This window comes from Delphinus delphis, chromosome 20 (assembly GCF_949987515.2).
Source record: "Delphinus delphis chromosome 20, mDelDel1.2, whole genome shotgun sequence".
Lineage (NCBI taxonomy): Eukaryota > Metazoa > Chordata > Mammalia > Artiodactyla > Delphinidae > Delphinus > Delphinus delphis.
In genome coordinates, this window is record NC_082702.1 from 33,290,590 (window position 1) to 33,312,053 (window position 21,464).

General features: G+C 38.1%; 1 protein-coding gene and 2 pseudogenes across 1 annotated transcript; 2 read left to right on the plus strand and 1 right to left on the minus strand.

Moving 5' to 3' along the window:
• LOC132416051 (Y-box-binding protein 1 pseudogene) overlaps positions 1–8,694 on the minus strand; it is a 35,676-nt pseudogene extending 26,982 nt beyond the window's left edge.
• Positions 1–20,681, plus strand: part of LOC132416511 (small nuclear ribonucleoprotein-associated protein N pseudogene) — a 240,505-nt pseudogene extending 219,824 nt beyond the window's left edge.
• Positions 19,534–19,755, plus strand: LOC132416478 (SNRPN upstream reading frame protein-like). Its single transcript, XM_059999853.1, has one exon. The coding sequence runs from the start codon at positions 19,534–19,536 to the stop codon at positions 19,753–19,755; it is 222 nt and encodes a 73-aa protein (XP_059855836.1).
• Positions 20,682–21,464: the final 783 nt, after the last annotated feature.

Below are 21,464 nucleotides of genomic sequence, written 5' to 3' on the forward strand. Positions count from 1 at the left end.
TATTGCCATATAGAAAATAAGTTCTCTGTTGATGATGTTAGCAACAATAGAATTAGATATATTGACAATATTTGAGTTACTACCAAACTTCTGGCTACAGAGAATGATTTATTCAATGAGGGTGGCAAATGGCAATTCCTGGCGGCAATCCTAGCAATGGTGGATTTACCGTAAATACCTTGGAATTTGCTTTTTATATCTGAAGAGGAAGATTACCTTTGTGTATTACAGAGGTTGTAAAGATCAGTTTGTCATTGGAAATCCTTGCCACTGAACAACTTATATTGTACTATATTTTTTGGAAAAATTGTTTCTACAGTGGTGTGTTTTAACAACAGAACTGTTCATGTAGGATCTGTTCATGTAGGGTATCACAATCCTGATAAAGTCTTGTGTGGAATCAAACATTCTCTCATTTTACATTATACCTTTGTTGTTTTTAAATTATAATATATTTTTCAATAATGGAGTAATACTTGCTCATTGTAAAGAAGTAAGAGAAAAGCATAATCCTAAACACCTAGGGACAATCACTGCTTTCATATTTCTAAATTTTAATTTGTCTTGAGTATACAAGTTAAACATGTTTAGAGAAGAAATTTAGAAAATTCAGACATGCAAATATGAGAAAATGAAACCACTCACAATTTCACCACTAAGAAATGACACTTTCAACATGTTGGCCAAAGTCCTTATCTAGATTATATATTTGTATACAAATATTTAAGATATGCATTTTATTTTGAACAAAAGAAACCACACTCTTGGATGATAATTTTTTATTGTGATTTATTACTTCATTTTCATATTTCTAGGCTAATAAGATTCTTTTATAATACCACTCTTACTGAATCTATACAATTCTATCACACTACAATTTATTTTAACAATCTCTTATTATTGGCATTTTATATACAAACCTCTGAAATATTTCTTCATTAAAACTTTACACCTACTCTTCACTATAATTTTTGGATAAATTCCTACAAGTAAAATTTTTGTGCAGGAAAGTGGAATAATTTTCATTCTCACTGAGAGTGTATGAATTGTTATGTATACTGTATATCATTATGCTTGGGGATTATGATAATTATGTAAATATGTATTAATGTCCTGGACAAAAAGGGGAATCTGACTGTGTCGATGTCATTTGGTTGGAAGGAACAGATTTCACTTACGTTGCTTCATGTAATGAGGATTTTGTGAGGAAGCTTGTGTTAATCGGGCCTCATAGGATCATAGAAAAGCCAAGCACCAAGGAGTCTGATGCTGAATGTGATAGAGGAAGGCTTTTCGAGATGAAGTACAACTCTAGCTATCAGATCTGGTCACATTCTGCCCTTGGTAAGAGATTTAAAAAATATATTTTAGGGGCTTCCCTGGTGACACAGTGCTTGAAAGTCTGTCTGCTGATGCAGGGGACACAGGTTCGAGCCCTGGTCTGGGAGGATCCCACATGCTGCGGAGCAACTGGACACGTGAGCCACAACTACTGAGCCTACGCGTCTAGAGCCTGTGCTCTGCAATGAGAGGCCACAATAGTGAGAGGCCCGTGCACCACGATGAAGAGTGGACCCCGCTTGCCGCAACTGGAGAAAGCCCTCGCACAGAAACGAAGACCCAACACAGCCAAAAATAAATAAAATAGATTAAAAAAATATATTTATTTTAACTTTTTATTTTATCTAAATTTTTAAAAAACTCAGCTTTTATATATAGTAATGACATAGATAGTAGAAAAGACTAAGAGAGAGGAACTCAAACAGCTTAACAGCAGAAAAACAAATAACTCAATTGAAAAATGGGCTAAGGACCTGGATAGATATATATTAAAAAGAAGACATACAAATGGCAAATAGGTATATGAAAAGATGCTCACCATCACTAATCATCAGGGAAATTCAAATCAAAACCACAATAAGATATCACCTCACACTTGTGAGATACCTATTATTAAGAAGACAAGATAATGAGTGTTGGTGAGATGTGGAGAAAAGGAAACCCTTGTATACTGTTGGTGAGAATGTAAATTGATACAGCTATTATGAAAAATAGTATAGAGGTTTTTCAAAAAATTAAAAATAAAACTACCATATGATCCAGCAATCCCACTTCTGGGTTTTTATCCAAAGAAATAAAATCATTATCTTGAAGAGATATCTACACCCTCATGTTTACTGAAGCATTATTTATAGCATTTGAGACGTGGAAGCAACCTGTGTACTTCAACAGAAGTGTGAATAAAAAAAATTACACACACACATACATAAATATACACATACACACTGGAATATTATTAAGCCACAAACAAAGATGAAATCCTGCCGTTTGTGAGAACATGGGTGAACATGGAGGACATTATGCTAAGTGAGATAAGCCAGATACAGAAAGAAAAATGGTATATGATCTCACTTACATGTAGAATCTAAAACTAAACTCTTAGAAGCAGAGAGTAGAATGGTGGATACCAGGGGGTGAGTGTGGGGGAAATGGGTAGACATTGGTCAAAGGGTATATAAGTTATAAGATGAATAAGTTCTGGAGATCTAATGTACAGCATTGTGACTATAGTTAATAATGCTGTATTGTGTACTCTAAATTTGCCAAGAGAGTTGATCTTAAGTAAGAGAATTTTACTAAACTTCAGCACTCTTCCGTTTTGGTTTCTTACATAATATTTCTTACTGCTTTCTGCTCTTATTATTAACTTTATATACTCTCTATTTCTCATATTTAAACTTCTAGATAAATAATATCAATCATTGGGTCAGAGCATCATGAATGTACCTCCTGGGTCATGCTTTTGCTCCACACTCCTTCATAGGTCAACTGGATTTCCAAGCCCAATGGGCTATGACCTGACAAGCAGGGCAGAGACACAGAGAATGGTAAACTGTGTAAGAACCCCATCCACAGAGGGGTATATTTCTGGCAGAAATTCAGAGCAAAATAGGCTTCCCTCCTCCTTTTTATTTTGAATTACATTTTACTGTATATAAACAGCAGTGGAGCTTCCCTGGTGGTGCAGTGGTTGAGAGTCCACCTGCCGATGCAGGGGACACGGGTTTGTGCCCCGGTCCGGGAAGATCCCACATGCCGCGGAGTGGCTGGGCCCGTGAGCCATGGCCGCTGAGCCTGCGCGTCCGGAGCCTGTGCTCCACAACGGGAGAGGCCACAACAGTGAGAGGCCCGCGTACCACAAAAAACAAACAAAAAAACCCAGCAGTGAATAAATGTTATATAACCACTGGTCATTTGTATTTCTTGTTTTGAAAATTTAGTGTTAATATATTGTATTCTAAGATTAAAATAAATGGAAATGCAAACATTATTATTTAACAGGAAAATGTTTAGTTAATGAAGTTTTTATTTCCTGTTTGTTTGAATCAAGTACCTTTGAAGTTGGGAAAGTATTTTGGAAATCCTTAAATCACTTAAAATAATTTAGACCTGCTATTAATTTTACATCACGAGTGAGTAGTTAATGCACAGTTAGCAAGTTCATCACTGCTTTTTAATTAAACATGAGTTGATTGTGGAGAGAGAATATTGAGCATTTGAGAGATATATCTAATGGTTCTATAATTAGATGAAAATTACATAAGCAAGGAATGCCCAATTTAGTTCTTGCTATATATTAGCTGTATAAAAAAAAATGTCGATACTTCATTTACGTTTATCAAAATAGCCTACAGCAAGATCATTAGGGATCACTTTTGCAAATGGTGGTGCTTAATAGACATATTAATTGATATCAATCTTCCTTCAAATAGCCCATTAAGTGGAAAACTATTACATAGAAAAGTTTATCAATAAAAATAAAAAATGCGTTTCTTTTTTATGCAAAGCTAATTGACTGCACTCATATATTTTCATTTATTAAAGTTAAATAATGCTTTGTTCATGACTAGCCATAACTGTCAATGAATCTCAAATATTGATGGTAGTTAAAAATCACTTTATAAAAATAATAATGATATACCGCATAATCAGAAACAATAAAATGTAAAATTATTATATTGAAATAAGAAAACAATGAGACTGGGACTTCGCTGGTGGCACAGTGGTTAAGAATTCGCCTGCCAATGCAGGGGAGCCCTGGTCTGGGAAGATCCCACATGCCTCAGAGCAACTAAGCCCCTGAGCCACAACTACTGAGCCTGTGCTCTAGAGCCCACAAGCCACAACTACTGAGTCCGTGTGCCACAACTACTGAAGCTTGCGCACCTAGAGCCTATGCTCTGCAACAAGAGAAGCCACCGCAATGAGAAGACCGTGCACCGCAACAAAGAGTAGCCCCCGCTTGCCGCAATGAGAGAAAGCCCGCACACAGCAACGAAGACCCAACGCAGCCAAAAATAAATAAATTTATTAAAAAATATATATATATATAACTGCATCTCTAACTTCTGATCAATGGAGCAGTTCTCAGAGCTTCTTAGAATCTGTTTCCTGTGTTATCGTCCTCAGTTTGGCTCGAATAAAAAATTCTCTTTAAAAAAAAAGAAAAGAATATGACTTAGTTTATTTATTTGTGCTTAAGATTAGGTAAACTTCTAATAATAATTTTCAAAATAATCTCTTTTTGAGGAGATTTCAGTAAATTGGTGGAATATCATACCAGAACTTTTGTCTTCTGAAAGTGCTGGATGATTGAGGTCTGTCCTTAACAGAGTGAACATTTCCAATCAATCCACATTATATATCAGATACCAGTTTGTGATAAAATTCACAAAGCTGAAAAATTAAGTAAATAATAATAGCAAATACTACAATAATAAATAAAATTTCAAGGTTTGGGAAAAATATAACTAACTTATAATTAGTCTTTGGATCTACCTGATTACTGTAAAATTTCAATCAAATAAAATCACAACAAAAGCCGGGGAAAAGACTGCAATCTCAGAAGGAGGTCTTAGAATAAATGGATCCAATTAACATTACATAATTTTGTTTTTCTAATTGAAAGTCAAATCTATTAATTAATCATAAAATTAATTTGAGTTACATAAGCATTAATAATAAAATACCAAAAAACAGCACCTATAATAACAGTAAATATATTGCCATTAGATTTTTTTTTTTTTTAAGATTCCATATATATGTATTAGCATACGGCATTTGTTTTTCTCTTTCTGACTTACTTCACTCTGTATGACAGACTCTAGGTCCATCCACCTCACTACAAATAACTCGCCATTAGATTTTGGTTTTAGTTATGTACTTGATGCGTGTGCGTGTGTGTGTGTTGTGCTGCATGGTGATGGTGATATAAACTATATTTCTATTGTAGGTCACAGCCTGTATTAGTAAGGATTCTTCAGAGAAACAGAACCAATAAGATCTATCTATCTATCTATCATCTATCTATCTATAGATATAGATATATTTATTAATATATAAGTCAGCTCATGTGGTTCTGGAGGCTGAACAGGTCCATGATCTGCAAGCTTGAGAACAAGAAAAGCTGGTGTAATTCAGTCTGAGTTCAAGGGCCTGATCGCTGGTTTGGAGTTAAGGGCTGATGGTATAAGTTCTGATCTGAGTCTGAAAACCCAAGAGCCAGGATTGTAGATGCCTAAGCCAGGAGATAGATGTCTTAGTTCAAGGAGAGAGAGAGAGAGAGAGCAATTTCACCTTTCCTCCACCCTTTTGTTCTATTTAGCTATTCAGCAGATTGGATTATTTTCATTGGTAAGGTTCATCTTTCTTTACTCAGTTCACCAATTCAAATGCTAGTGTCTTCCAGAAACACCGTCACAGGCACACCCAGAACTAATGTTTTGTTAGCTATCTGGGCATCCATTAGCCTATTCAAGTTGACATGTAAAATTAATCATCACACAGCCAAAGTTTGAAAAATATATAAATTTATTATCTCTTGTATAATGATTAAAATGTTTATAGTTTGTGGTTATTCTTATAATATGTTGTGATATACAGGTGTGGATATAAATTTGAATCAAACCATCCAGGTTTGAAATATGGCTTCAGCATTTAAAAGCTGGATGTTAAAGAGCAATTTTCCTGAACTCTTTGTTTCCCCATTTATAACATACATGTAGTAATAGTATTCAACTGACTGGGTTGTGTGTGTGTGTGTGTGTGTGTGTGTGTGTGTGTATGTGTGTGTGTGTTGGTGGCGTCAAGACTTATTATAAAGCTGTAATAATCAAGACAGTGAGTTATTGGCATAAAGATAGACAAACAGAACATTGGAACAGAATAGAGGGTCTGAAAACAGACCTGTACACATACAGGTATACATGATCATAAAACAATGATTGAAAACGACTAGATTTTATGGTGTGTGTGTGCTTTCTGAGCCTAGAAATGTAGGCAGGGGTCTTGCATATCTTTTTGGAAAGTTGGAGTGTATTATCCTGAATGTAATATATAGTCATTGGAGAATAAAAAGGGAGAGTGACAGGATAAGATTGACTTTAGAAACATCAGAAAGAAGTGATATGGAAGATGGATTATAGAAGGGTAATGTTTGATTCTGGCAAAGAAGACGGGGTAGATTTGAGATGTATTTAAGAAGATAGAACCAATGGTCGTGTCTGGCTGACGTAATGGGTGAAGGATAATGGAGTAAGAGGTATAAAGGACAGCTCATAGATTTCTGTCTTGGGATTCTGAGCACAGACCCATGCCATTCACTGGGATAGGGGACAGGAGAAGGAGTAAGTTTTGGAGGGTACTTGATGATGCAATTTTGAATTTGTTGAGTTTGGGGTTCTTTGAGGACTGCTAAAGGGAGTTTCCCAGTACTCAGAAGGATATTTGGGACTAGAGGTGAGTGGAGAAGACTGGTATGCTAAGAATTTCGAAGTGTTCAGCATATGTGTGGAAATTGAAGCCATAGACTTGAAGCTTCACAGAAAGAGTCTATATAATAAAAAGAGAAAAGCATGGAAAAGGTCAAAGGTAAATCTAGAAAGTAACAGTATTTAAGGGATAAACAGAGGAAGAGAAGTCAGAGTGAATCAGAATTTATTTTTTGTAGGCGCCTAGGGGCATAAAACTGTCGATGAAAAAAATCAATAACATTAGAGCCAAATATGAGGATTGTAACCTGGGGAAAAGCATCTCAGAAAGCTCTGAGAACTGTTCCGTTGGTTAGAAATCAAGGCACAGTTATATGCTTTTTTTTTGAGACAGAGGGCTGTACATCAAATAACGTATTATTGACAGTTTACATAATCCAGATCTATGTGTCATCGTGGTGGGTCGTGTGACCCCTCACAAGATGAAGAAGGAATGTTATCTTTTAAAGAGTCATCTTGTTGATGCTAGGCGGATGTTGCTCTTTATGGTTGAGCAGGTATTCCTGCTGATGGAGGAGGTCTGGTTGATGCGTAATGTGGATACACAGTACACAGTGGGAAGGGAGGGGAGGCCAAAGGGCAGAGAATTTTTATGCTTAAATTTTTCGTGTCTTGCCATAAACATGAATTTTATTTCACAAAACTAATTTGGATTGTGTGTGTGTGTGTGTGTGTGTGTGTGTCTCAGTGACAGTAAGGGAACTTGTCTTGAAGCTGTGTTTCCATCAAAGCACATTGTTCTTACTCAGAGTGTATGTTAATGGCGGAGGGCTGTTGAAGATTAATGTTGTCACTTTTGCTTGACCACACTAAGACAGACTCTTTAAGGAGACTAAGCAGGTAGAGTCAGAGATAAGGAGAGAGTGGACGTTGGCATCAAATGTTGGAGAGCAGGAAAGTAAGATAACGACTGTAGTTTGTCAGATTGCCAGCAGGAAACAGATTGCACTCTCAACTTGGGTAATTTAGGAGAGCTTAATAAGAGATCGTTTACCAAGGAGTGAGAAAGATGCAGGGAAACTCCAAGCGACAGTGCCTTTCAGCAGGGCTGGTAAAGGGTGATGCCGTGATTGCTTCTCAGCCTAACAGGGCAGGAGGAAGGAGCAACTGTCGGAACCTGGCATGAGAGAGCTTTGTGGGAGACTGCCGCTGAAGGAGCTCTAAGCTGTGATGGAGGGGCTTTGCAGGGAGGTGCTGGAGGGTAGTTACCCTGACCCTCTCTTGACTCCTCCCCTTGCTGCTCTTGCCTGTGCTTTCTATCGGCCAACCCCAATCAGAAGCAAGGCAGTCAATGAACATAGTCCACATAGGTCAGCCTCTGGGGTAGAGCAGGTTGGAGGAGAGATGGGAGTGGATCTAAGAGGGGCAAACAAAATATACACAGCACAGACTGAGAAATATCTATTGGAATTCATCACAAGAGGTTTTGACCCTTTACTGAGGTCAGGGCAGTATTGGGGCAGAAGGTAGATTGTGGAGAGTAAATCATGGATGGAACAGAAGTGAAGAGGAGGAGTTACCGTTAAGGGAGAGCATTTAGGGAATGACTGGAAATAAATTTTGGATAATGGTTGGCAGATGTGAGTTAAGATGGCAGACCCTTATTCATATATAGAGTCACAGACTCAAAACAGTACCTTGCAAGATCTCCCTGTAATTTTCCAAAACTGTGAGAACAATAAAGCCCAGGTCAATAAAAGAGACATCTTAGGACCAATCTGTAAGGAGATGTATGTATGTCCTGCTTACTGCATGTTCATTGAAACTTGTATATGCACATGAGCTCTGTAACATGCTGTCTCCCCCACTGGAGATTCTGCTTTAAATGTCATTACAGGTCTTCCTTGACTTACAGTGGGGTCATGTCCCGATAAACCCATCGCCAAAAACGCATTTTATACACCTAACCTACCAAACATCAATAGCTTAGCCTAACCTACCTTAAACGTGCTCAGAACACTTACATTAGCTCGAAATTGGGCAAAATTGTCTAACACAAATCCTATCTTACGATAAAGTGTTGGATAGCTTGTATGATGTATTGAATACTGTTCTGCAAGTGAAAAACAGAATGGTTGTCTGGGTACAGGATGGTTGTAAGTGTTACCGGTTGTTTACCCCCGTGATCACGTGGCTGACAAAGTAGGGAGCTGCGGCTCTCTGCCACTGCCCAGCATCAGGAGAGTATTGTACTGCATATTGCTAGCCTGGGAAAAGGTCAAAATTCAAAATTCCAAGTATGGTTTCTACTGTATGTGTATTCCTTTCTCACCATTGTAAAGTTGCAAAATTTTAAGTGTAGCCATCATCTGTATAACCTCAGTGCCTAGTGAAGTGTTTGAAACATAGCAGGTGCTCAGTGACAATGATTGAATACAAAAATGTTCAAATGTCCAAAACCCTAAAAACATCCCAAAGGCATAATCTGATGCATGAACACAATCAGTTACATTTAGAATAGCTAAAAAAGCTATTTATCTCTTCAGTAGAGCCCCATCCCTCTTCAGTATATGCTATACATCTCACTTTCATCACTCCTTTTGTTCCTCCCATAAGTAGTTTTCCTTAAAAGAGTTTTGACTCCTCCTACCCAGAGAAAGTTTGATTCTTATTTGACAAGTCCTATCAGCTTTGCACAAATGCTGGAACATCTCTCATGTGAATTTAAGTGTATTGCTAAACTCTTTCTCTCCATGAAGCTTCTTTGGAAGGCTTTTCTAGAAAGTAGTTTTTCTCCCATCTGAACTGGTTCCATTTCCAACGTGCTATTACAGTGTCTGAGTTCTAAGACTGACTGAGAAATATTTCCTGTCTAATTGGCTGAAGGGGGTAGAAAGTTGCTTTAAGTACTCTATGACTATTTTAGATATGGTTCTCTTGTTTAAGAGGTATTTTGACATATTTAAAAATTCTTGGTAATATTTTTGGAAAGAAAAGTATAGAAAGAATCTTGCTTCTTCTAACCCTTTAATTTTTTGACAATTTCCATTTCTCTGTTCTAAGTTACGCAATTTGAAACCAAATTCTACTTTTTATTTCGTTTACAAACTATAATATCACAAAGTATGATAAAAGCAAACTAGCCTGAACAACGAAATGTTAAAACATAACGAAACTTGGAAATTCTAAGTTCTAGAACAAAAGGTGAAATTAAAATCTCTATTATGAAAAGGAATCTGGCACATTTCAGTCTGGCCCCTGGGGCCTTTATACGACAGGCAGAAGCGTAATATATAAAAGATAGTAAATCAAGTTGAACTTGGTGTTTCTCAGATTTTAGTGGTTTGTTTTTAACCCTTAAGACTAAGCTCTCCAAGTAGTTATTTAAATTACCATAGTAGGATTAGTAGGCATAGTTGTGTAGGAAAAGCAGAATTTTCTGCTTCTGAAATGTACATATTTCACAGGTCATGTACTTTCACATGCCAAGATACATTAAAATTTTACTTGTTTAGGAATAGCTTCATTTTTAAGCTTCCAAAAGAGATCAGCTGAAATGATACACATTTTGCACATAAATATTGGAAGGGTTGAGAGAGTCAACGTGATTCTTGCCTTGTGGAGACTAGACACAGTGGATTTCCATGTTGTACATAGTCCTGAGTCTTTGTGGTTCCAAAACACACCCACTTTACAGGATGTGTTATAAATACATTGCTCCTCAAAATAATCACTTAACATTTGATGGTTATTAAAATACTGAAAAATACCTACTTTACTATTTGGATTAGTTCATTCTGAACATATTATTTTTTTGGTGTATATAATGCTACTTAAGTAATTGAGTGTTTTTTTTCCCCAATTGTTTGAGTGCTGCAAATTCAATCTTCTGTAATTAAAAATAAATCTTCGAAATGAACACAGCTGTTATTTTCCCATATACTTTATTGAAAGTGATAAAAATGGATCAAATATAACCATGAATTGTGCCTCACTCCTGTGAAATATCAAGCTCCCATTTCCTTAAGCTTGGGGAGGTGTTTTTTGTTTTTTTTTTTTTTGAAATAATATGATACTGAAAGAAGGGAAATAAAATTCTTAGAAAGATTTAAAAAGATTATTAATAGATGGGATTTGAATAAGACTGATCAAATGCTGGAATGGATGCTTTCTTTTCTTTCTTTCCTTTTTTTTTTTGATTGCCCACATTGTCTGAAAACTGTTCAGCAGAACAAAGGGTTTTATGGATGAAAGACTAGTATGAAGAAACATGAATGTCATCTCAGGCTCTGAAAGACAGTCTGCTAATGAAATATTCTAAAAGTCATTTTCAAGGTGGTTGAAAGTTCTCACTGATGTGCACCAATGCTTTTGATAAAAAAATTATATATATCAAATAATTACACAAATGTTGGCTCTGGGGATAGAGAAAAAAGGTTAGCTTATATGCACCCAAATATTAATGAAAGATTTGTGTATCATTCTTTCCATGGGTAAAAATAATGAGACACCTGATAACATTACTTTGGTAGTAAATTTTTTACTTTTTACATATGAATAATGCCTTTTTCTGCTATCTAGGTAACGTTAACTAACTGTGATCTATGATTTACTACCTTAATGGTTAGCTCTTTATGTGCAAAGTGTAGATCATCTTTAAAAATTGAACTTTCCCAAAACATCCTTGAGTGAACTTTCCTGATATATGCAAGAAGTAGTGACTTTTCCCCAAAGATCCACTGACCCACTCTATTAATATACATACCTGCCAATGACACCTACTTATCCTCTGTTCTACAGTATGCATTCTTTCTTTAAGATATATGTATGCTAAGTAGTTTTATATATATATATATATATATATATATATAAAATCTCAGTAATATTTTTAGTGTATATATGTGTATATATATATCCCCATATATATATATATATCTCTAAGTATACCTGTCATAGATATATATTTATATATATATATATATGACATACACATTTGTGTAGGTTTATAATTTGATGGTGGTCCAGTGGTAAAGAATCCGCCTTGCAATGCAGGGGATGTGGGGTTGATCCCTGGTTAGGGAACTAAGATCCCACATGCTGCGGGACAGCTGAGCCCTGTGCCACAACTACTGAGCTCATGCACTTCAACTAGAGCCCACGTGCCATAAACTACAGAGCCCATGCACCCTGGAGGCTGCGCGCCACAACTAGAGAAGAGAAAACCCGCACACCACAACTAGGGAGAAGCCGGCGCACCACGATGAAAATCCCGCATGCCTCAACAAAGATCCCGCGTGCCACAACTGAGACCTGACTCAGCCAAAAATAAGTAAAATAAATAAATGTAATTGGATGAAACTTTATATTCAGATGTTCTTGGAATCTGTCTGCATCAGTTTTCTGTGACTTTGATTTTAATCATGCAAGGATGATGAGGACTCTCTTAAAGGAATGTCTATCATGGTGCCCCATACAGAGAGACCCTTACTTACGGTTACAGTGGTTCTATGACATGATCAAATTAATGGAGACATGGTTCCTAGGTTTCTTTAAACACTCCATATCAGATTGACCGTGGGGCATCTACTTTCTGCCCCTGTCACAATCCCAGATGACTGGCTAAATCACGGTGGTCTAATAACAAAGTTATGCTTGGGTGTGTGTTGGGCTTGATTACAAAAGGCAACTAATCTGGGGGATGGACTCTATCTCCATTCCATTTTATACTTTCATGAATGAAATTTTAATTATATGCATTGATACAAACATAAACAAGAATTTTGCATGACATTTAATACGTTTGGGGACCAAACTGGTCCCAGTCTCTCAAACCCATCTGCCTTTGTACATATGTTATTGCCAGTTTATAATGCACTTTTCCCTTACACTTTCTTTTCAACTTGAAACTCCTTCTCAGCAGTCTAGATCAAAATGTCTATTTAGGTCTTCTGCCCATTTTTGGATTGGGTTGTTTGATTTTTTGATATTGAGCTGCATGAGCTGCTTGTATATTTTGAAGATTAATCCTCTGTCGGTTGCTTCGTTTGCAAACATTTTCTCCCATTCTGAGGGTTGTCTTTTCATCTTGTTTATGGTTTCCTTTGCTGTGCAAAGGATTTTAAGTTTCATTAGGTCCCATTTGTTTATTTTTGTTTTTATTTCCATTTTTCTAGAAGGTGGGTGAAAAAGGATCTTGCTGTGATTTATGTCATACGGTGTTCTGCCTATGTTTTCCTCTAAGAGTTTTATAGTGTCTGGCCTTACATTTAGGTCTTTAATCCATTTTGAGTTTATTTTTGTGTATGGTGTTAGGGAGTGTTCTAATTTCATTCTTTTACATGTAGCTGTCCAAAGAAAATATGCAGATTGCCGACAAACACATGAAAGGATTCTCAGCATCACTAATCATTAGAGAAATGCAAATCAAAACTACAATGAGGTATCACTTCACACCAGTCAGAGTGGCCATCATCAAAAAATCTACAAACAATAAATGCTGGAGAGGGTGTGGAGAAAAGGGAACCCTCCTGCACTGTTGGTGGGAATGTAAGTTGATACAGCCACTATGGAGAACAGTATGGAGGTTCCTTAAAAAACTGCAAATAGAACTACGGTATGATGCAGCAATCCCACTACCGGGCATATACCCTGAGAAAACCATAATTCAAAAAGAGTCATGTACCAAAATGTTCATTGCAGCTCTATTTACAATAGCCAGGACATGGAAGCAACCTAAGTGTCCATCATCGGATGAATGGATATAGAAGATGTGGCACATATATACAATGGAATATTACTCAGACATAAAAAGAAACGAAATTAAGCTATTTGTAATGAGGTGGATAGACCTAGAGTCTGTCATACAGAGTGAAGTAAGTCAGAAAGAGAGAGACAAATACCATATGCTAACACATATATATGGAATTTAAGAAAAAAAAATGTCATGAAGAACCTAGGGGCAGGACAGGAATAAAGACCCAGATGTAGAGAATGGACTTGAGGACATGGGGAGGGGGAAGGGTAAGCTGGGACGAAGTGAGAGAGTAGCACTGACATATATACACAACCAAATGTAAAATAGATAGCTAGTGGGAAGCAGCCGCATAGCACAGGGAGATCAGCTCGGTGCTTTGTGACCACCTAGAGGGGTGGGATAGGGAGGGTGGGAGGGAGATGCAAGAGGGAAGAGATATGGGAACCTATGTATATGTATAGCTGATTCACTTCGTTATACAGCAGGAACTAACACACCATTGTAAAGCAATTATACTCCAATAAAGATGTTAGGAAAAAAACAACCCACAATGCTGTATTCTCTTTGAAACATCAACTGACATTGTTACAGTATTTTTTTACATATGTATATGAGACAATTTCATATCATATTGTAATTTTCACGTATTTTTATACATATTATACTAGTCAGAGAGGTTCTAGAGCTTAGGGGCTAGTGCTTGCTCCATAAAAAAAAAAATCCCCAAGACCAAGGTAGGCACTCAGTGAATATTAGTTTTAAAAAATTGTTCAAAGGTAAATACGGGTATGTAAATAGGATATTTACAATTTATAAGAAAGGCTAAAAGAAAATGGAGACCAAGATGTGATAACATTTAGAGATAGTTGAAAAAATGGAGTCACCTTGTAGAGAAATTGTGGTCCTTGTGCACTCTTTGTGGAAATATAAAATGGTGCAGCTGCCATGGAAAACAGTATAACAGTTCCCCCCAAATTAAGAATGTAATTACTATATGATTCAGCAATCCCACTTCTGTGTATATACCTAAAAGGATTGAAAGCAGGGTCTCAAAGAGGTGTTTGCACAACCATGTTCATAGCAGCATTATACATAATTGCTCCAAAGTTGGCACAATTCAGGTGTCCATCGATGGATGAATGGATAAACAAAATGTGGTGTGTACATACAATGAAGTATTATTCAGCCTTAAAAAGGAGGGGAATTCTAATGCATGCTACAACATGGATGAACCTTGAGGACATTCTGCTAAGTGAAATAAAACAGATGCAAAAAGGCAAATGCTGTGTGATTCCATTTATATGAAGTACCCAGAGTACAAAAATTCATAGAGAGAGAAAGGAGTTTAGTTGCCAGTGACTCAGGGTAAGGGGAAATGAATTGTTTAATGGGTGTAGCATTTCAGTTTTGCAAGATGAAAAGAAATTTTGAGATTGCTTGTACCAAAATGTGAGTGTACTTAACACTACTGAACTGTATTAACCTCAAAATGGTTAAATGGCAAATTTTATCTTATGTATATTTCACCACAATTTAAAATAACTGATAAAGTCAAGACATCCTCATTATATATATCACAATTATGTCAGACTAATTCATCACAAAAGTATTTTAATATATATAACTTTGGTTATAAATTTTGGGGCAGCGAGTTTATTTTTTATTTTATCTTTTATTTTTTTAACATCTTTATTGGAGTATAATTGCTTTACAATGGTGTGTTAGTTTCTGCTTTATAACAAAGTGAATCAGTTATACATATACATATATTCCCATATCTCTTCCCTCTTCCATCTCCCTCCCACCCTCCCTATCCCACCCCTCTAGGTGGACACAAAGCACTGAGCTGATCTCCCTGTGCTATGCGGCTGCTTCCCACTAGCTATCTATTTTACATTTGGTAGTGTATATATGTCAGTGCTACTCTCTCACTTCGTCCCAGCTTACCCTTCCCCCTCTCTGTGTCCTCAAGTCCATTCTCTACGTCTGTGTCTTTATTCCTGTCCTGCCCCTAGGTTCATCAGAACCTGTTTTTCCTTTTAGATTCCATATATATGTGTTAGCATATGGTATTGGTTTTTCTCTTTCTGACTTACTTCACTCTGTATGACAGACTCTAGGTCCATCCACCTCACTACAAATAACTCAATTTCGTTTCTTTTTATGGCTGAATAATATTCCATTGTATATATGTGCCACATCTTCTTTATCCATTCATCCGATGATGGACACCTAGGTTGTTTCCATGTCCTGGCTATTGTAAATAGAGCTGCATGAACATTTTGGTACATGACTCTTTTTGAATTATGGTTTTCTCAGGGTTTATGCCCAGTAGTGGGATGGCTGGGTCATATGGTAGCTCTATTTTTAGTTTTTTAAGGAACCTCCACTGTTCTCCATAGTGGCTGTATCAATTTACATTCCCACCAACAGTGCAGGAGGATTCCCTTTTCTCCACACCCTCTCCAGCATTTATTGTTTGTAGATTTTTTGATGATGGCCACTCTGACTGGTGTGAGGTGATACCTCATTGTAGTTTTGATTTGCATTTCTCTAATGATTAGTGATGTTAAGCATCCTTTCATGTGTTTGTTGGCAATCTGTATATCTTCTTTGGAGAAATGTCTACTTAGGTCTTCTGGCCATTTTTGGAGTGGGTTGTTTGTTTTTTTGATATTGAGCTGCATGAGCAGCTTGTAAATTTTGGAGATTAATCCTTTGTCAGTTGCTTCATTTGCAAATATTTTCTCCCATTCTGAGGGTTGTCTTTTCGTCTTTTTTATGGTTTCCTTTGCTGTGCAAAAGCGTTTAAGTTTCACTAGGTCCCATTTGTTTATTTTTGTTTTTATTTCCATTTCTCTAGGAGATGGGTCAAAAGGGATCATTCTGTGATTTATGTCATAGAGTGTTCTCCCTATGTTTTCCTCTAAGAGTTTTATAGTGTCTGGCATTACATTTAGGTCTTTAATCCATTTTGAGTTTATTTTTGTGTTTGGTGTTAGGGAATGTTGTAATTTCATTCTTGTACATGTAGCTGTCCAGTTTTCCTAGCACCACTTATTTGAAGAGGCTGTCTTTTCTCCATTGTGTATTCTTGCCTCCTTTATCAAAAATAAGGTGACTATATGTGTCTGGGTTTATCTGTGAACTTTCTATCCAGTTCCATTGATCTATATGTCTGTTTTTGTGCCAGTACCATATTATCTTGATTACTGTAGCTTTGTAGTATAGTCTGAAGTCAGGGAGCCTGATTCCTCCAGCTCTGTTTTTCTTTCTCAAGATTGCTTTGGCTATTCGGGGTCTTTTGTGTTTTCATACAAATTGTGAAATTTTTTGTTCTAGTTCTGTGAAAAATTTCATTGGTAGTTTGATAGGGATTGCATTGAATCTGTAGATTGCTTTGGGTAGTATAGTCATTTTCACAATATTGATTCTTCCAATCCAAGAACATGGTATATCTCTCCATCTATTTGTATCATCTTTAATTTCTTTCATCAGTGTCTTATAGTTTTCTGCATACAGGTCTTTTGCCTCCTTAGGAGGTTTATTCTTAGGTATTTTATTCTTTTTGTTGCCATGGTAAATGGGAGTGTTTCCTTATTTTCTCTTTCCAATTTTTCATCATTAGTGTATAGGAATGCAAGAGATTTCTGTGCATTAATTTTGTATCCTGCTACTTTACTGAATTCATTGATTAGCTCTAGTAGTTTTCTGGTAGCATCTTTAGGATTACCTATGTATAGTATCATCTGCCAACAGTGACAGTTTTACTTCTTCTTTTCCAATTTGGATTCCTTTTATTTCTTTTTCTTCTCTGATTGCAGTGGCTAGGACTTCCAAAACTCTTTTGAATAATAGTGGTGAGAGTGGGCAACCTTTTGTTGTTCCGGATCTGAGAGGAAATGTTTTCAGTTTTTCACCATTGAGAACGATGTTGGCTGTGGGTTTGTCATATATGGCCTTTATTATGTTGACATAAGTTCCCTCTATGCCTACTTTCTGGAGGGTTTTTAATCATAAATGGGTGTATCCTTACATTCCTGGGATAAACCCCACTTGATCATGGTGTATGATCCTTTTAATGTGCTGTTGGATTCTGTTTGCTAGCCTTTTGTTGAAGATTTTTGCATCTATGTTCATCAGTGATATTGACCTGTAGTTTTCTTTTTTTGTGACATCTTTGTCTGGTTTTGGTATCAAGGTGATGGTGACCTCATAGAATGAGTTTGGGAGTGTTCCTCCTTCTGCTATATTTTGGAAGTTTGATAAGGATAGGTGTTAGCTCTTCTCTAAATGTTTGATAGAATATTTTTAATTTTTTAAGTATAGTTCATATACCATGTTGTGCTAATTTCTGCTGTACAGTGAAGTGACTCAGTTATACACATATATACATTCTTTTTTTATATTATTTTCCATTGTCCTTTATCCCAGGAGATTAGATACAGTTCCCTGTGCTATACAGTAGGACCTTGTTGTTTATGCATTCTGAATGTAATAGTTTGCATCTACTAACCCCAAACTCCCAGTCCATCCCTCGCTCTCTCCCCCCACTCCCTTGGCAACCACAAGTGTGTTCTCTTTTACTGTGAGTCTGTTTATGTTTTGTAGATAGGTTCATTTTTGCCATATTTTACACTCCACATATAAGTGATATCACATGTTATTTGTCTTTCTCTTTCTGACTTGCTTCACTTAGCATGATAATTTCTAGTTGCATCCATGTTGCTGCAAATGGCATTATTTCATCCTTTTTTATGGCTGAGTGGTATTCCATTGTATATATGTACCACATCTTCTTTATCCATTCATCTGTAGATGGACATGTAGGTTGTTTCCATGTTTGGCTATTGGGAATAGTGCTGCTGTAAACATAGGGGTGCATGCATCTTTTTTTTTTTTTTTTTTTTTTGCGGTACGCAGGCCTCTCACTGTTGTGGCCTCTCCCATTGCGGAGCACAGGCTCCGGACGTGCAGGCCCAGCGGCCATGGTTCACGGGCCCAGCCGCTCCATGGCATGTGGGATCCTCCCAGACCAGGGCATAAACCCGTGTCCCCCACATCGGCAGGCGGACTCTCAACCACTGCGCCACCAGGGAAGCCCACATGTATCTTTTTGAATTATAGTTTTGTCCAGGTGTATGCCCAGGAGTGGGATTGCTGGATCATATGGTAATTCTACTTTTAGTTTTCTGAGGACCCTCCATACTGTTTTCTGTAGTAGCTACACCAACATACATTCCTACCAACAGTGTAGGAGGGTTCTTGAGGCAGCTAGTTTAAATAGAGATTATCTGGTTGTTACAGAGATATCCACATGCAAAAGAGAATTTACTGTTTTATAATTTTAATACCAATCCATTAAGATGTATTTATTGCATATTCACAGTGTTTCATAGCCTTTAGTCATTGGGAGAAAGGATAAAAATGAATATCAAAAAGGTGACTGCCTGACTGTATTCTAAGGGTTTTTATATAGCGAAGTCATAGCTCATAACACATTAAGGGAATTGACACAGCTGCTTTGTAAAGTCAGACATTCTTGAATTGTTCTAGAATAAATCTTAGCTGAAAATTAACTCAAGAAATTCAGAGCACTGACACCAGTAAGAAAGGACAATGAGCTTTCCAGCAACATTCTTGGTCAGTTGGATCTACTATAATTGTTCTTAAATGCTCACCTAGCGGTTGCTTTAGCAATGTATCTCTCCAGGGGGAAAATGGCCAAACAGGAAAACCTGAGTGTCCTCAGCTATTTCTCAGCAGTGATGTAAGTCTTTTAAATCAGATCTGTCGAGTTTCACTTTCCTACCTCTGAACCTGTTGGGGATGACCTAGAGAAAGGCAAGTTGAAAGGCAGCTATCAAAAGTGGGTTCAGGGGTGTGGCCACCCATGTGCAGCCTGAGCCAGAGTGATTGGATGGTGCTGCCGTGGCAGGAGCAGTGTAGAGTGGGGCGGCTGCTGGAGATGCCTGACCTGTTCTGTTCTGTTCTGAGGCCAGCGGTGTGATGGAGCGGGCCAGGGACCATTTACACCTGAGGTGGACTGTTGAACAGCACGTACCGGAGGTAGAAGTCCAAGTTAAACATAGAAGGATAGCCTCACTGAGCAGCCAGGCGTGTCACCTGTACCCGAGGCCATCTCAGCAGCAGCAGCAGCAAGTCCCTGTGGTGGATTTCCATGCAGAACTGAGACAGGCATTCTTAGCTGAGATACCGAGAGGTTGTTAAAGCAGTATTGGAACACCCAGGTAGCTGATTTCAAGAGAACACAAACAAAATAAAAACAGGCTCTATCTACTGTTTGAAGCTTCTGCCCCAGCTTGCATTGTTTGGTGGAGAACCTTCGACATACCTTAATCTGTAGCCTTCCCTTAGGTCTTAAGGATCCCGAAACTTTCCTGTGGGCATTGGATTTGGTGGAGCAGCAATCATGACTGTGGGGAAGAGCAGCAAGATGCTGCAGCACATTGACTACAGGGTGAGATGTGTCCTGCAAGATGATTGGATCTTCACTGGCACCTTTAAGGCTTTTGACAAGCATACGAACTTGATGCTCTGTGATTGTGATGAGTTCAGGAAGATCAAGCCAAAGAATTCGAAGCAGCCAGAGCGTGAAGAAAAGCGGGCTTTGGATCTGGTGTTGCTGTGCCAGGAGAACTTGGTTTCCATGACTGTGGAGGGACCACCCCCCAAAGATACTGGCATTGCTTGGATATCACTTGCTGGAGCTGGAGGAGGCCCTGCGGTTGGCAGAGCAGCTGGCAGAGGTGTTCCACCCGGTGTTCCAATTCCCCAGGCTCCTGCTAGATTAGCAGGCCCTGGCCGAGGGGTTGCGGGGGAGGCATCCCAACAGGTAATGACCCTACAGGGAAGAGGCACTGTAGCAGCTGCTGCAGGTGCTGCTACTGCCAGCACTGCTGGAGCCCCAGCTCAGTAACCACCAGGACAGGGGACTGCCCCACACCTGTTGGTTGAGCAACCCTACCTCCAGGAATTATGGCTCCTGCACCTGGCACGGGACCACCCATGGGCCCACCAATTAGGCTTCCCCTACTTGAGGGACTCCAATAGGCATGCCCCCTCCAGGAATGAGACCCCCTCCCCCAGGAGTAAGAGGTCCACCTCCACCATGAATGTGGCCACCAAGACCCTAGGATACTATTGATCCTTCTTAGTCACTGTTTTCCTGCAGCGCGTCTTGTGGAATGTGTGTAGTGTTTGTGAGCTTTTGTCCCCTCTGCTGCATTAATATTAGCTAATAATGCATAGAGCAATAAAGAAAAGTGGGTTCAAATGGAGGTAGATGAACTTCATCTAGAAATTTCAGAGATTGATTGGGGATTGAGACAACTATCAAGAGGAAAGGTGTGGACCCAAATAGAGAACCAATACTGGCAAAATTAAGGGGAAGTAGGTCAGAGGAGACAAATAATACTAGATAACAACTCACAAATAACATTTATGAACCATAGACTACATCCCAGGCACTCTTCTAATCACTTTACTTGTATTAACTCAGTGAATCCTTTCAACAACTGTATGTGATAGATACTTACATTATTCCCCAATGTCTTACCTCGTATCATCCCAAAAGGAGACCTGGGGACAAGGATTTGGATTCAATCCCAGGGCAATGTCTTCTGTGAGAGAGTGGAGAAGTCAGTCAAGGAAGGGAGGAAAACCAAATAAGTTCTGTTAATTAGTGGTGTCTGCCATGGGCAACCAGGGCTCCAAATGCCACTGGAAATGCTGTATAGAATATGCCTCAGCATTGTTTCACTGAAGGACAGGGAAGCATTAGATTTTATCCGTCAGCTTCTACCCTTCATTAATTGAGGATTGCTTCTGAGGCATTAATTCCTAGGCACTGTCATGTTATCATATTCCAAGACATCATCAGGAAGAGAAGCAGTCCTTGGTATATAAGGAGCTGCAGA